This window comes from Branchiostoma belcheri, unplaced genomic scaffold (assembly GCF_001625305.1).
Source record: "Branchiostoma belcheri isolate BF01 breed outbred unplaced genomic scaffold, Haploidv18h27 scaffold25, whole genome shotgun sequence".
Classification (NCBI taxonomy): Eukaryota; Metazoa; Chordata; class Leptocardii; order Amphioxiformes; family Branchiostomatidae; genus Branchiostoma; species Branchiostoma belcheri.
Window position 1 is genome coordinate 2391351 of NW_017803854.1, and position 16010 is coordinate 2407360.

Here is a 16010-nt window from a genome sequence, read left to right on the forward strand (position 1 = left end):
TTTCATGTGTGCTCGCTCCTGTGTCGGGCGGACATTCTTGCAGCATTACGTTGCCCCGGGCCGTTTTTGTCGGTCAGCCATGCATGCTACATTTGAGGCACTGTAGAGCGTGAAAACTAGAATACCGTGATATCCGAATATTTCGGTGTACGAGTGTGTTTTTTCTGGGTTCTGTCATACTCATAGACATGCGTAGGAAACATCCTATGTTCGCACAAAGGAAGTTTTAGGAAGTTGTGGCGCCCTTTGCCTGTTCGGAAGAACGTTACTAGCCGAGTTGTGCACATGAGAGAACCCCTGCTGCTTCTGAAGGCGAACAGGTGTGTTTGTACATGTCTCAGACTGCTGGGTTTTCAACCGTGAGGGGGGGGGGGGGTCTACTAGCAGTCAGTATGGCAAAACGCAAAATCCGAGGGAAGGGACTTTTAACCTACTTGTATCCAATCAAAATCGTGTCTAGTTTGAAACGGTATTAGTGGGTGAGTCTCGTATTCCTTCGACTATATGAATAACCTGTAACTTTTCCACCTTAGTGGCGTTCGGATACAGTGGCGGCCGTTCCAGCTTGTGTCAAATGTCAGTTTTCAAGGACGAGCATTTTGGGATCTGTCAGTGAAAACTGACTCAAGTTGTCAGCTTGGTCACCTTAGGTCGTATTTAGGTGACGATCTATAACAATCTTTATTGAAATGACAAAATTACAGCGACTTTCATAAGTAGACATTAGATACAGACGACAGATGATGGCGGTTGGTGACAGGTTGACGAAAAAAAGTGACAGAGCTTCTTGGTAAAGTGCAGGGACGTTGTGGCCGCTAGGGGGCGCAACACTGTTCGTGTGGCTACGTGTGGCTACTACTATGGTCCCGCTCGATACACGGAACTTTCGTTGACAACGTAATCAACTTCTCGTAGATAAATTTATAATCAGCACTGTACTGCAATGACATTTGCAATCTCAACAAGATATATTAAGCAAAGAACATCTTGTCGCATACAGAAGCAGAAACGTTATTTGGTCAATTCCAGCCGCCTCCCGAAGCCTGGCAGAGGCTATGTGGAGCCTACTAGTTCTCTCCCAGCAGAAGTTGGTGGGGATGATCGTTACCTTTCTATATTGCCCGGTTTTACCTGTAGCTGTCGCTACCCCCACAGCATGCGACAGAAAAAACGGGGCAAAAAGGTAACGATCTTCCCCACCAACCTCTGCTTGGAGAATACCTACTAGGGCCGGCGGGCGTCAGACAAATGGCTATGATGAACAGGGTGCTGACAGAAACATCTCTCCCGACCTCGGCGGTACAGACCTAATATAAACCGCGTCCTCTCTGACATCTGCGCTTCAAGCAAACAGATGAAAGAACTGGGGAGCGGGCCAAGGCCAATGACACGGGGTTGCGGCAAGACATTTGTTTTTTTTGAAGGCGTAAGCAGCATTTGGCAGCTTGAAAGTTATGCGGTGCCAAAATTACGTGTTCGCCTGCATGTTTGTTGGCAACTATCTACCAACAACCATGGCCGTGCTTCTGTCACACAAATTTTAGAATATAAAACCAACAGTGCAAAAAGAAAATTCAAGATATGCGTTGACGTGTAGCTTTGGATTTCACAGGGTTGTGAACTTGTTTTTTCAGTGACGACAACGCCCAGCGTATGTTGTGGGTAGAATATCACACAGATGATCATTTTGGCTGCCGGTAGACATGCTAGAGGGACCGGCCGATCGTTTGAACACGTCTGACCTATATATGAGTTGTGACAAGTAGAGTTATATCAAAACAATTCTTGGAAGGGACTTGGCGTAGACCATACGCAAGCATTTTTCCCACAAGTCTACAAGTGCTGCAATTGGAAGGCCTTGGAAGGTGCTAGACCTTTACCCCACTTCTTACACGAGATAATGAGATATTAGTCCACATCTGTCGCTCAGAGTAAATCGTTGTGTCGTCTTGGATTTTACCGGGAGACAGGTCTAAACAAAGTAATTTGGACAGACGTTCATTTGGAGATACCTTTATCCCGCTATTTAGGTTTAAGCACTGGAAGCTTGGCAGAGTGTGTCGGACGTGTCACTGGTTCTCCGGTAATCTCCGAGCGATGCAAAATTTACGAGCCGAGCTCCCCGCGGAGAGTTAAATGAACTGTTGGTACCTCAAGCTGCGTCCTGTCAATCATTTGTGCAGGAGGGAGGGGGGCGGGCAGTTGTTGGCTGGCAGGCTGGGACCGCAGCCAATGGAGAGGGGCTTTGCATCAAGCCAGGCTCCGACGCTAGGGGCTATGAAGTGATAGCCTCTACCAGGCTTTGGGAAGAGGCTAGAAAGAGTAGAAATTGGTCAAATAGACAGACGATATGCCAATGGACTCGCTCTGCTCTGTCTCTGAGTCTCACTCTCAATTCTCTTGTAGGAAACTATAATTCATCAACATGGACGACAATGCACTTGCTGTTTCGAATCACAAAGGCAGACAAGACGGAGTCTCCTCAAACGATTCCTTCGCTCCTTCTCATGGTCTTCCGTCTAGGAGACATCTTGCCTCAATTTCGGGAGGCGACTGGATGGTGGGGAGCTCGCAAACATCGCGCCACATGTCTCTCATAAACCCAATTATCTCTAACTATCTCCCCTCTTCAGATGACTCTGCAAAATTCCTACGAAGGATAAATCCAAAGCCTCCATAGATCTAAATCCCTCGAGATTGTACTTAAATATTGTGGAAACTTCGACTGTCAAGAACTGCGAAAAATTTTGCTGTCGGCTCAGGGTACCGTGTATAAGTATGGGAAGCCGTGGGCCCTCACCGATCTACGTAGCTACCGTGTTTTAAGTATGGGAAGCCGTGGGCCCTCAAAAATAAGACTTTGTTGGAAAAGGGGAAGAAAATATTCGTTTATAAGAAACTTCCTTGAATCCCATTGGAGTCATAATATTGGGTTATTTTCCTACTAAGCAGGATAAATAGATGTTGCAAATGTCGTTGAAGCGGAAGAATGTTGGTGTCGGCTCAGGGAGAAATAAGACTTTTGTTGGGAGGGGGAAGAAAACATTCATTTACGGCCATTTACAAGAAACTTCATTGAATCAAATTCAGTTTCTGACAGTGTTTGAGGCTATAAACTATAGTCTAAAGAGATCACGGTTTTTAAAAACCCTCAGTGTCGGTGCAAGTGATGCCGCAAGCTTTGAAGCCGTCACTTTCCACTTTGTAGCCGATCAGTCCTGAATCAGGGTGACACCACACATACCTGATCGTGTGGCAAGGGCAGACGGGCCCGGGAGGATCAGTCTAAAGACATGCTGATGGTTAGTGATAAGAACGAGCCGCTATAGTATTGTTTCTCTCCAAGCAGAAGTTTGGGCGTCTTCTTGTTTTTGACGTATTTTAGGCGTTTTAATCAGGCTTTATTTTTTACGTATTTTAGGCAAATGCAATGGTAACCGACATGACAAATGCTAACTGCCTGGCAAATGTTAACCGCTCGGCAAATGCATACTGTCCAAAGATCTGCTTGGAGATTACATTGTTGTGACAACGTCGTCATCTGTCTGTGCATCTCTTTTTCCTAATCTCCAAGCAGATGCAGGGTCTGACTCTGTCTCAGTGTTTAACATGTGTTATTTTGTGGTATTAAAGGTGTCTTAAGTATTTTCAGGGCAGCAAAACTGGATTCGATGTCAATGTAACGTTCTTTGATTTTTTTTATGTAGCAAGATGAACCAAGTATCCTACGTAAATCCAAAATCCAGCTAGCTGTCTCATTATCATCAAAAGAAATCATAATTAGATTCTTGTCGGCGTTTGGTTCTCTCACGGTTACAATCTCGAGCTCAGGCTTCGTTAAAAATTCTACGACATCAAAGATCATCAAAGTCGTACGTACCATCGACGACCTACGACAATACCGCATCATGTTTGATGATTGCTTGGCCCAGCTTTTATAAGTATTACAGATATGATTAACATTCGAATCACACCATCATTACGCTTGTATGTACAACATCATACGCTTGTACACCTCGCAGGAGTCAGTGGTCGCTAGTGGGGATCGGATGATTAGAGCAGAAATGAATCGGAACTTTCCCCCCAAGGCGCTTTGCCCGCTTCTCTTGTGGTTTAGCGGTTCGTCTTGTTGCGAACGACACGCGGCGCACTAACAGCCCATTTACTCTCATCAAAGAACGGGCCGCGGTTACTTCGTTACCGTTTCATTCTGCGCATCTTTTGATGTTGTAAAAAATATGCTCGGCGGGGTGAATATTTTTGATTATTTCCTGTCATTTTCGGTATATCGCCGCCGGCTCGGCAGATTTCTAGCATCTTGGCCCAATTTCCCCTTGATCGGGTCGACCGGAGAGTAGCCTGGGTGTCAGACTCTTGCCTCGGCTACACCACCTCTACAGGCTTCAGAGGTGACTGGAAAGAGTAGAAATTGGCCAAATAGACAGATGACACGACAGTCCGGTCCGCTAAAGGAATACATGTACATTTGCTATACATTTTCTGCTTTTCACGAGCGGCAAATGTACTCCAGACCAACGTCGTTTCCTGTCTATTTGACCAATCAATTTTTCTACTCTTCAGTCCTGTCGCTTCCTAAGTCTGATAGAGGCTACTGGCTCGGTATGTTTCTGGCATCTTGGCCCAATTTCTCCATGACGGGCCGACCGGAGAGCGATCGAACCTAGCCTCTACCAGGAAAAAGTAGAAATTGCCCCCCAAAAAAGATAAAACATGCCAGGGGATTTTATTTAATTTGGCCAATATCTACCCTTTCCAGCCGCCTCCCGAAGCCTGGTAGAGGCTAGCTCGAACCCTACTTGTCGGCCAGTGATTAGATCTGACCCTGGGATGAGCCCGGCGCAGCGGGAACTTGAAACCGAAGATGAGATGTATTTTATCTTCCCGGTTTGGGATTCCTCCAGGCCTTGAGGGCACAATTTCTTTGTATCGGCGTGGACAAGATTCTTCTCTTCTTTCTTTGTCGTAGAAGGAGACAATTTGAACATCTTATATTGCAGTTTCTGGAGGCGTGGGTTTGATATCGCTGGTATGAGTCGTCTGTCGGTTTTAGCAAGCATCTGCGATTGTTTGGGTTGGAAGTTGAGGGCGTTTTGATAATTGGCAAATCCGCTATTTTTCGGCCATGAATATACATCAGTATCAGTCGATACGATTTGCATCCTTTTGATAATCTATACGCTTTCAACCGCCGACAGACCATTTCTATCGAATTAATTTAAGATCCGATAATACTAGTAACTCATATGATACAGATAATATCATATCAAAACGTCATAAAGAAAACTGATACATTGTACCAGTTTTTACGATGACAATGTTTCTTTTCGTTATTTTCGACGGTCTCTTGCTTTTGAAACAAGCTCTGTACAAGTTCTGTATCTGTATAGACGGTATAACCGCCATGCAGCGTAACACTATAATGTTATATTCGTTTTCAGGGAAAAGGCATCGTATTAAACAGAATGGGAGTATGTTACTCACACACAATGAAAGATTATAAATTTTTAAGAAACGGAAGATATAGATAAGTAGTATGCATTTAGTTTAGTCAGTACCTGAATAGAGATGGTGGATTCGTCTGAAAGTTTCTACGGTTTGACATTTGTATCAGTTTAAATCCGCCCTGTTACCATTGTTTACTTCAGAATGTAGTTTATTTCAAGTTCTTGCCCGTAGGCTAATTTATGGGTTTTGTGATGTTAAGGGGATGGTAGTTTTCTTTTTGTCTGTAAACGTGGAGAACTTAGGATGGATAATATTTTCGTACGTGCTTTAGCTTCCACCCCTCCGCGTGGGAAGTGCGCTCGTCCGTTTGCCAAATTTGGCAGGCTGCACTTGTCCGCCAGTCGAAGGTCTCGTCTGTCACCCAGGGCCCCCGACGGCGCGAGGTTTCGCCAGGAATGACCCCTAAATGTGGTGGAAAATATGTGGGGCGTTTCGTTCACGCTTCCCGCCCTCGGGCCACGAGGAAACCTCCGTCTTCTGTCGCCAGTTTCATGGTCCGCGCACCAACCCGTGACCTTTCCTAGCTGCGTGCTTGGCCGGGTTTCAGTCGGGCTAGCAACCGTCCCACCCCTCCGCTCCCAGTGGGACCTTCCATCTTTATAACCCGTGCTTTGTTGACATTGCGCAGATTACAGCGCCAGCGTGGTTAATTTTTTACAATCTTTAACTGAAACCAATGTAAACAACCGAGGCTATTGAACCATAATGGCATTTTCCATTACATATGTGACCATTTATATAACACGACACAGTTATTTTTTTTCTCTTTTATATAACTTTTAGTTACGTGCATTGCGTTGTCTTTAAAATCTTAATACAGTGAAGTTATCTTTTTAATATGAACGTCACATTTCGATGATTTTTTTTTTACGAGAAATGCCCTTTTTTTACACCTAGGAGAAGGAGAATAAAACATACCAGGCTTAACCATACAGACAGTTCACTTTGTAAACTTCCGGATTTACTGGTCATGGGGAGCGCATTGTGGGTCTTAGAGCGCACGCAATGCGTTAGAATAGCACACAGACACACACACACAAAGTGCCAGACCAACCTTTCCATTACTTGGGCGTGCCCCGGTCTTACCAAATGATGATATCCGTCTGAAAATCATTACTATTATGAGATTATGGGGATTGTTGTGGTGTGCTTGGGTAGCTATCATAGCGTGAAGTCGTGTGCAAGTAAATGCATCCCTCTTCTGGTGGTCGGACCGTGGTCCCTTTCCGTTTTTTTCTCCATCTTAGCTTCCTGTGACTCATATCTGAGATATTTTAAAAATTGAGTGCTTTTCGATTACTTTTTAGACATTTGCCAAAAAGTAAACAAACATATCCATCCTCCACCGCAAAAAGACCAGGTGTCAAAAGTCTGTTGTACAATTTGATTGGCGGGCAAACATTGTGCCCCCCTTTTTTTCTTTATCATATTTTTTTTGTCTTCCAATCGTGGTCGTCATAGATTACGAAATGTGAGAACATACCCCCTCCACCGTACTTCACGTAGCCCCACAGGATCTAACCAGGTTCTCTGGGATCTACATAAGGGGTGTACTGTTGCGCTGGGGCCTTTGTTTCCCCCTCTCGCACCGCCTTTGAGCCGGGCCCGCTCCAGAGTTGCGAGTGAAACCCTACCCGCACGCGGTATTAGGACATGGGCACTTGAACGGGGGCCCTTTTCATGTGACTCTAGTCAAACAGAACGGCTCGCCCCCATTTGTGAGCGGGGCGCTCGGGTTCAGAGTTTGGGGAGAGCACTCTCCGCAAGGGGTCTAGCCAGGCCACCAAGTTTTCGGGGCGATATTCGCCGATTTCGGACAGGATCTGCCCGCCAATAGGATCGGGAGTCCCGGGACAGAGATTTGGCGGGGTGCATTAGCATGTGAATAGCGGGTTTTTGGGGCAGCGGCTTTGTGAATCGGACGGGAGTGGAGCTTACACGGTTCGGGTTGCACTCACAGAGCCAAACACGCCTGCTCCGTTGGCCGGACGGTTAGTACGTACACCACCGGCCCGTCCTGATTGGATTTTTCGCCGTGTTGTAGCCCAGCAGGGATCCTGGAGACGTGGAATCCCTGCCGGGGAAGGCTACAACTACCGCTCGGGACCGCGTGGCAGCGACATTCCGGTCGTGGATCGGCAACAGGCGGCGGAAGAGGCACTGGAAGCTCGCTCGGGCCGTCGTGGCACCGCTGGCCGAGGGGGTGTTATTCTATCCGCGGCAGTCATTTTCTGTTGGTATTTGCGGGGTAAACAAGCTATTGAAAACAAAATTTCCTCGGAAGGGAGAAGCCTCCGTCTCCTTCGGACACCGTTTCCTGGGAGTGTTAATGGCCTAAGTGGAGTTGGCACACGGGAAAGTCCTTCCACCGATTGATTCATTGTCGCAGTGGGACCTGTTGCATTTTTGCTGTAGCGAGTTTTTGTAACACCGTTGAGTGAGTGGCGGGACCGGGGGAGGACGTGTGGTGCTCTCTCTCTCGTACTCAGAACAACCTCAGCGGACAACGAACACAACATTTCCCGTCAAAATGCTCGCCTAGGACCGCTACTAGCTACGGGAATCGAGACTGTAGGACTTCGTGTCTGTGTGGTGGAACGAGGTACAGTCGCCGCTGCTAGCGCGGGACCTGTTGCCCCAGTACTCGTACCGCGAGTTGTTGTCGGGGATATAGCAGGAACAACAGTCATGTGTCAGGAGGACTACAGCAGAACGGAGTCGCGCCACCGGGACTTGATATGCCGGGGCTGCGAGGCGGAGAGGAGGAAAAACAGGGAACCACCTGGTCACCATTCCCACTCAGGCTGCTCTAGAAGGTGTCCTCTCTACTCTCTCTTGCTCCCCTACTCACCCCTATCTGTATATGTTTGTGTTGTGCGCCGGGGTTCTTTCACAGATGGCTTCCCAGGGTTTTGATGTACCCTCTATCGGACGTTACGGGTTCGAAGCCCGGTCCAATTAGCCCCCCATTCGTGCCAAACATCCATCCATTTGGCATCAAGGCGAATGTTTGTTTGAACCACGTAGAAATAACCCTCACTGTACACCATTTTTGTGCAGATAGAGCCTGTAGTTTTCACGAAGTCGCCTGGTTCCCGCACTAAAAGGGGGGTCGAAGTCCATTTTGAGAGCTGCTTTCCCCGGCTTGTTTACAATATCTCCAGATCTGTGTGCTTTCCAATATCATCTTGAATATGCATCGCCCGCCCTGGACAATTATGTTCTGCTGGTTTTCAGACTGACTGGGTACAGCGTTTTCCTGTGCCAAGTAATTTGTTAGGCTCTCAGGGGTGGGAAATGGTATGTTTTGTTCTAGTTGAACCGACACGCAAAAATGTCACAGCCGGCATGGGAGGGTATTTTGTACTAATGTTACCCCTTTTTCCTTACTATTTGTTTACCAAACACCGAGGCCTTGAACAGCTAGGAAGCCGTGTGTTTTTTCTTCGGCTTCCGTGAAAACGTGCAAGCTAAACAGTTTACATTCAACAGGAGAGAGACTTAATTTACGGGGACACAAACTCGGAGGAAATGATGATTGTGTGGAAAAATCGGTGGGAGGCGAGCGAATCCTTAGAACTACATTGTCTGTGAGTCTATTTGAGTGGTTCATTAATTCCCCGTGGTGTCTGTGCGAACAAAAGAACACTAATGCCTTCATAATGTCTCCTCATTATCACCCAGTTGACGATTTTTTCTCTCTCTTGTCTCTCTAGATTTTGTGACTCGAGTGTTAGAAGAAGACCTGTTGACCAAACGATGGCCATGCTATGGACCTTACTCCTGTTCTTCCTACACGTCCAGTCGACGCTTGGAGCGCGAGGTAAGATCATCATTTCCTCCATTTTCACGCCTCCGAACAAGTAAAAATGTGTGGCCAATTTGTGGACCCTCCTCTGTAGATTTTCCACCAGAGTTGTCCCATTCAGTGAGCATGAACATTGTCGTGTAAATGCCGCTCGTTTGGCCCATCATTAGTCGCCATTCAGGGCGGACTATTATTTTCGCAGCAGCGCACCTCAATTATAGAGAATGATGAATAAAAAAAAGGACCAGCCCCAATCTTTAGGGAAAAGAAAAGGGGACAGATAAAACTGCTCTTCAATCTAAATTTGCCAAGAATGAATGGACGGGGAGGAATGTTATGGACTATTTGGACAAGAAATCACACGGATGGTTTGCTATGCCTCCGCTGCACCTCGCGAGCTCTGCGAATTCTTCCTTCTAAATTTTTTCCCCACCCAAACTTGTCAGACGATTTGTGACAGTTTTATCAGAGCCAATCTTCCTGCCACTCAACGCTCGAATCCCTTTTTTCGGGAGCCCGTCACCGGAAAATTGGGGTTGGCCCTAAACAGTAGGTGTTCATGCCACTGAAAAGGTTGGGAAATCCTAGCCCCGGGCTATTGGTACATATGCGCTGGTGCTGTCTATTGACAAGAAGTTTCGTATATACTATGTTACTGGCGAATGTTTTTAGAGTATGAAATGAGTACATTTTCAGGAATTCGCCCCCCTCCCTCCAAATCCTTTGCATGGGTGATCTTCTTTGCACACTTCAAGCCTAGGTGTGAATATTCTCGAGTGAGGAAGAACTTCACACGCCTAGAAATCCTGTCGTCACAAAATATTTTACAAGGTTTCAAATTTAACACCACAATGTTTAGCAAGTAAATTAAACTGGAAGAGTTTTTTTTTTCATATTCCAACTCATAGGTAGCCATCCAACTAAGAACATTCAACTAGAAATTGCAAAGTTAAACAAATTTGTGTTTTTTTTTGTCAGAGAATAATTTCTTTGTTGTAAACACTGACTGCAGCTTAAACTTGTCTAATATGAGCAGAAAATGACCTATTTTCAGTAAGAATAAAATCTCTGGAACAATATCTTTTGCCTAGTTGTGGACACAAGACAAAAGACGAATGTCGACTTCTTTTGTTCGCCTTGCCCCGAAAATTATAGTCAGCCTAATCCAGGATTTTAAAATTTCTTTTAGGAGGATTTGTGCTTTTCAGATGCACATGAGAGTTTGGGGCCAATTTAATCCTCAAGGATAAAGGTACACAACCACGAAAGTCTCATGGGGTAGAGGCATGGGGTAAGAGTCTAAGACCAAGGGGAAATGTGTATTCTGGACAAAAAGAAAACATTTTCTAAGATTTCTGAAAAATAAACATCCTTTAGAGGGTTGATTGTTCAACTGTTTACTGAAAAACAGAAAATGTCCTGGTATAAACAAAAGATATTTACTGTCAAGAAAGAAGTTGACATACTTGCAATATTCAGGAACTTCCAAAATTTTGGCTAAACAGATACTGAACGTATGGTGTATTTAGCATTCCCCAATGTGTACTAGACATTTGGGGAGATAATGCAGCTGCTGTCCTTGTAAGTTTGTCCCCCTGTATGCCTTGGCCCTCCTCACGTACGTCAGCCAGTTGATATGGTTGTAAAAGACATGTCCCAGTGACACATCGAGCAGCCTACACAACACCGTTTATTCCTCGTCATATTCCCCAGTGCTCCAAAGAGTGGTGAAAGGAAAGAAAAATTTATACCAGAAAGGAGGAAGTGCAAGATTTACTAGGGTTGAAAACTGGACGCATTTGAATGCCTGGGTGTTCCAAAAGTGTGGGTCTCCCACTGTGAATTTTATTGCAGGGGAGGCTCTTCCTATTACCGGGGTCATTTCTGTGGCATATATGGGGCATAGGGGCGTCCAAGTGTAAGGCTATAGCCTTCATGTCGGCCAGAGTATCTGTATTTAGAAGCTCCAGGGTCGGATAGAGCATCGGCGGCCGTGCCGACATCAAAAGAAGGTTAACCCAACATTTGGAAAACCAGTTTCGAAATAACCCACCAGTGTATCGTTTACACGCAACATGTCTTTCCGGATGATATTCGTTATAGTTATGTTAGTAATTTTTTTTATTCATGTGTATGCGTAACAACCCAACACTTGGAAAACCGTTTTCGAAATATCACGCCAGTGTATCGTTAACATGCAACATGTCTTTTGGATGATATCTGTTAATGGTTATGCTAGTGATTTTTCTTATTTCTTTGGATGAGTTAACAAGTGCTTCTTCGTTTGAAATCTGGAAGAAAATTGTACGCAAATTTTCGACTACACTATTTTTCCGTCATGTCTTGTGGCGCGTGTTTGCAACATCTTTCCTTGTTGAATTTTGGATTGGCGAAACCTTTTATACCAAATGTCACGGGAGCAGGTATTTTGTTGCGCCTGAAATTAACTCTGCCCTCTGATCCCTTCAAAGACTGGGATTTTCATCTTACCCCCTAAATGAGTCGCGAGCCAGTCGCAGGATAACCTGAATTATTCAAAGTAGCTCTCTCCGAAATTCTGTCATTGTCTGAGTGAAAACATTAAAAACCTACTGAAGAGGGCTGTTTCTTCATTCTATGATTAAAAAAATGCTAAAACATGCAACATGTATGATGAAAATATGAATACTAGTAAATATTTTGGCCCCCATGCAAGGATCTGAGAAATGTCGTTCTGGCCTTTTGCTAGTAAACATGGAAAACCAAAGAGGGCTGTTTCTTCATTCTATGATTTAAAAAATCATAGAATAAGAAATATTTTGCCCCCATGCAAGGATAAAAAATGTCGTACTGGCCTTTTAATTTGCTACTGGTAGTTTTGTGGTTCTGAAACATGGCAGCCGCCTGAAATGAAGTGACGCTACCCTTTTAAATGCTCCCAGCAACAAGCACCTAACCCATGCCATTAACCCGCCGTTTCTCCGAATCTGAAAGGTCATCTCAAAGTCTAGCAGTGACAATCATGTATAAATACTTAAATGTAACAACCTGGTTGGATCGCTATGCTTGCCGAGGTTCTCAGGGGGGGGCAAATCTTTTCAAGGTGGCAGACGTTTGTCAAGGCTTCATTTGCAAAGGTCACGTTTCCAGAACGTCTTTTTAACCGTGTGTACATTTTGGCAGTGGTTAAGCATGTAGCGTGTAATGCCACGGGCGCTTGTCTCAAGGCAGATTTTCAGCAACCGGTTGGGTTCGTGTTCAGCATGCTAATGTGCCGCGTTATTGTCTGAACTTCCTACACAGTTGCGCCGCAGGTTTTTTTTGTTTGTGTGGCCGCTTTTTTGTACAGGGTTTCAAGGTGTAAAACATCAAAAGACTTACTTTGTCAGCCAGCCAAATTGCATTGACTCTTACTTAAGTAGGACCAAAAATAGACCTGTCAGATTGAAAACTGAAAGTCATTCCTCTTTGTTGTCGCTGAACTTTGCTTGCCACTTGGCTTTGAGTAAAACCTGTTTTGATAGCATTTTCTTTTGTTTCAAAGAACACAGTTGCAAGAAGGAAGCTCGTTTGCCTGATCCTAACACAGCCATTGACGCTTGTCCGTTGTTCTGGATAATCCGATCATCTTCAAGGTCCCTTCTCATCTTCATCATGCAAATTGGTCGAACTTGAGAGAGTTGTTGTTCCTAATCAGTACCAAATGCAAGTGACACGGAGAGCTAGCTGGCACCTTTAGAAGTTTTTTTGGGAGGTGATCTGTTGTGGTGTCACACCAGCTTTCAACAACCAACCCTGCCCCCAAGGAATCAGCCTGCTCAACCAGATACCCCCACCATTTCACAAGGTTAAGAACCAAGAGATCCCTATCGCTTGATTATACACCGAGCCCTGACAAATACAATTGCCATCTGGCCAAAGACTGTCAGTAAAAAAAAAAATTACAGGATGCGATTCCTGAAATAGTTCCTCCTGGATTAGATGGTCTCCTAGGTGGGGCACGTGCCATATGGCAGTTACCCATCATCCTGAGGGAGGTGGAATTGTCTGCTCTGTGAAAAGATGTCTTTCTTTTTCACCTGTGCCACAGTCCTCGCAAGACTAGGGCTTGAAATACTTCTTTTTAACACACCAGCACTGTTGCAGCTAAAATTCTCATTCACTGGCCCTCATTAGGCCTTGGAAATCAACGAAGAATAACTGTAGAGGCAAGCCAGTTGTCTTTAGATATAATAAGTAAATAAATAAGCATTGAAAATTACCTGCACCAGAAAAGTTTCCAAAGTCTATCAAGCTGAGAAGGGTGGTCTCTCGGATGCAGTTCTTCCTGGAGTATTTTATGCACTTCCTTTCAGGATGTGTGTTACTAAAGCACTTGTTGATAAGGGTGGAAAGTTGCGAAATGCAGAATTACATGTTCTCCAAGGCATGTCTAATCTTCGGAACAGGATATAATGTACTGTATGGTTCAAAAAAAGGACCAGACATGTCTGATAAATGTTGGAAACCATGTTAACCCAGGTGTTCATGTTGTATTTTAACGCCTTACAATGTTCAATCTTCGAGTACACACATCCTGACATAGTGCAGGGACATAACCCACATAGCAGTACCTCTTGGACAGGGCTGTTTCATCCAATGGCTGAAGGAATTTTGTTGCTTTTTGTTTTCCATCTACTCAGTGCAGCCCAAACACTGGTCTGTCCAGTATGTAGTTTATGTTTACAGGCGAAGAGCACTTACTAGGATGTAGGAAAGGAAGTGTTTGGTTGGAGCCGTAATTAAGAGCAGCCACAAACTGTATCATCATAATTGGTCCCCAGGTGAAAGTTTAGTATCCCTTTACACCAATTACTTGTAAACTTTAAGCTGCTCTATTAGCAGTGTGATGCTAGACAAGCTTTCTGACCTAGCAGCTACCAGTACTCAGTCTCCGAGCGAGGACTTGGGATTTGTTTGGTAAATGAAGACATGGCACAAGTCAAATGCCTTACAGTTACACAGCAACAGGAGGTTTCATGGAGTAGTAGTAGTGTTCGTCCACGCAAATCTGTAGTTCTAGTATGGAGAGGAGAGGTAGGTCCCCTTTGCACCTGACAGAACTCAGCCTTTTATTGGTCTCCCCAGCCAGTGACAGATTCAGGGCAGAACGTGGGTTCATCCTGTAACACCAGCCTCTGTTGTCTTTGCCCGGTTTTCCCAAAAGTAGGAGAACTGAGGCCTGTGTGACACACAGGTCAGCCCAGGAAAGAGTGGTCCCACCAAGGCCGGTTGTTTACTCTGCCAGGAGGCTCCAGAAATTTTAGCTCCTAGAAGTCAAGAAAAACAAGTAAATAGTGGCCGGTTTGTCAGGAGATGGGTGGGAGGAAAAATAAACAGTGCTGAGAGGCAAGGGGACAATTTCACAGCTGAGGAAAGATGGAAGCCACCAGACTCGCTCGATGCCAGCCTGGAGCGAGAGGTGAGGGGAGAAAAGTTTATTCCGCCGGGAAACGTTCCCACAAAGATCAAGTTCAGCACTAACAAATGTTTCAAAGAGCGCTGAGGCTCGGAAACAACACACCTCGGATGGCAGCCACTAAAATCAACAAAAGTATAACCTTACAATTTTGAGTTAATCTACCAAATAAACTTTGGTTGCAAGTGGAATACAGGCTGGCTTTTGTTGGACGTAATCCGCGTGCCGAATTGGTCAACATTTTATGATGTGAAAAAGATTTTCCGATAATTAAAGTATGTAGAGTAGCTGCGGGCATGGAAAGCCCATGTAATACCACTCCCCTGATGCAGTAAATGCAACGTAAACCATAAAATACAACTTCGTGTTACTATAACTCTTGGCAAGTGTTTTGAGTGTCACAGAGTGGAATGTGGCTTAACATTTTCCAGACATGAGCTAATTGGAACGACGTCGGAAACTCTCACACACGAAAAAGGAAACATTTAAATGGACAAAGTATGTAGCCAATCTCCTAACCAACTCGGTGACCTAATCTCTATTTTGTCAGGTGAAATTGACACATAGTTTATTGTTATTTCTGGGCAGTAGACAACCTTGAAAATTTGTGTGGGGCAACAAGTGACAAGAAAGGAAAACAAAAGGAGAGTGAACATAACCCGCATGTTGGAAATGTTACAAAATAGACTGCCTGTTGATCTGGAAAAGTTTCTTGGAATTCGTATTATTTGCACTAACAGGTATGCTGAATTTCTAGGAGTTTTCTTAAGGTATTGTTTATGAGTAAAAGAAAATTTACCAAGAAATGCTTGTAATTTTGAAGGAAGGGAACATACGTATCATCTCATGTATGGACATGAAGAAAAACTAACAGGCAACAGCTTGTAATCTTATGTCTCATAGTCAAGATAAGCCATGTCTGGGCAGAAATATCCCCGTCTGCAATTTTCTGAAGAGTGGTTGGCACAGTTTGTTGGTATAAGTCGAGTGTGGCTCCCCAAATATATGGGTTCCCAGGGTTAGGTAAACCATAGCTGTCTGGGCCAAGGCTAGAGTTGAACAGTTGTTGTCATCTATTTTACCCTTGAAAGATACAGACGATATGAACTTGCTGTGGGCAAAAGAGTTTTTTAAGATGCAAGTGAAGTACGCGATAAGATAGCGAAGTCTGCCATGAAAACAGAAGATGAAAGTAAAATATGGTAGGTAAACCTCTTGTCGATAGCTAACTGATTGAAA

At 44.7% G+C, this 16010-nt stretch overlaps 1 protein-coding gene across 2 annotated transcripts in view; it reads left to right on the plus strand.

Moving 5' to 3' along the window:
• Positions 1-255: 255 nt before the first annotated feature.
• LOC109471459 (fibroblast growth factor receptor-like 1) overlaps positions 256-16010 on the plus strand; it is a 45664-nt gene continuing 29909 nt past the window's right edge. The window contains exons 1-2 of one of the 2 annotated variants that reach the window (XM_019770785.1): positions 256-320; positions 9243-9349. In XM_019770785.1, coding sequence (XP_019626344.1) covers positions 286-320; positions 9243-9349 — 142 coding nt within the window. In that variant the 5' untranslated portion in view covers positions 256-285. Of the gene's footprint in view, positions 321-7024; positions 8343-9242; positions 9350-16010 lie in introns of those variants that run through there. The other variant, XM_019770784.1, reaches the window with a different exon arrangement.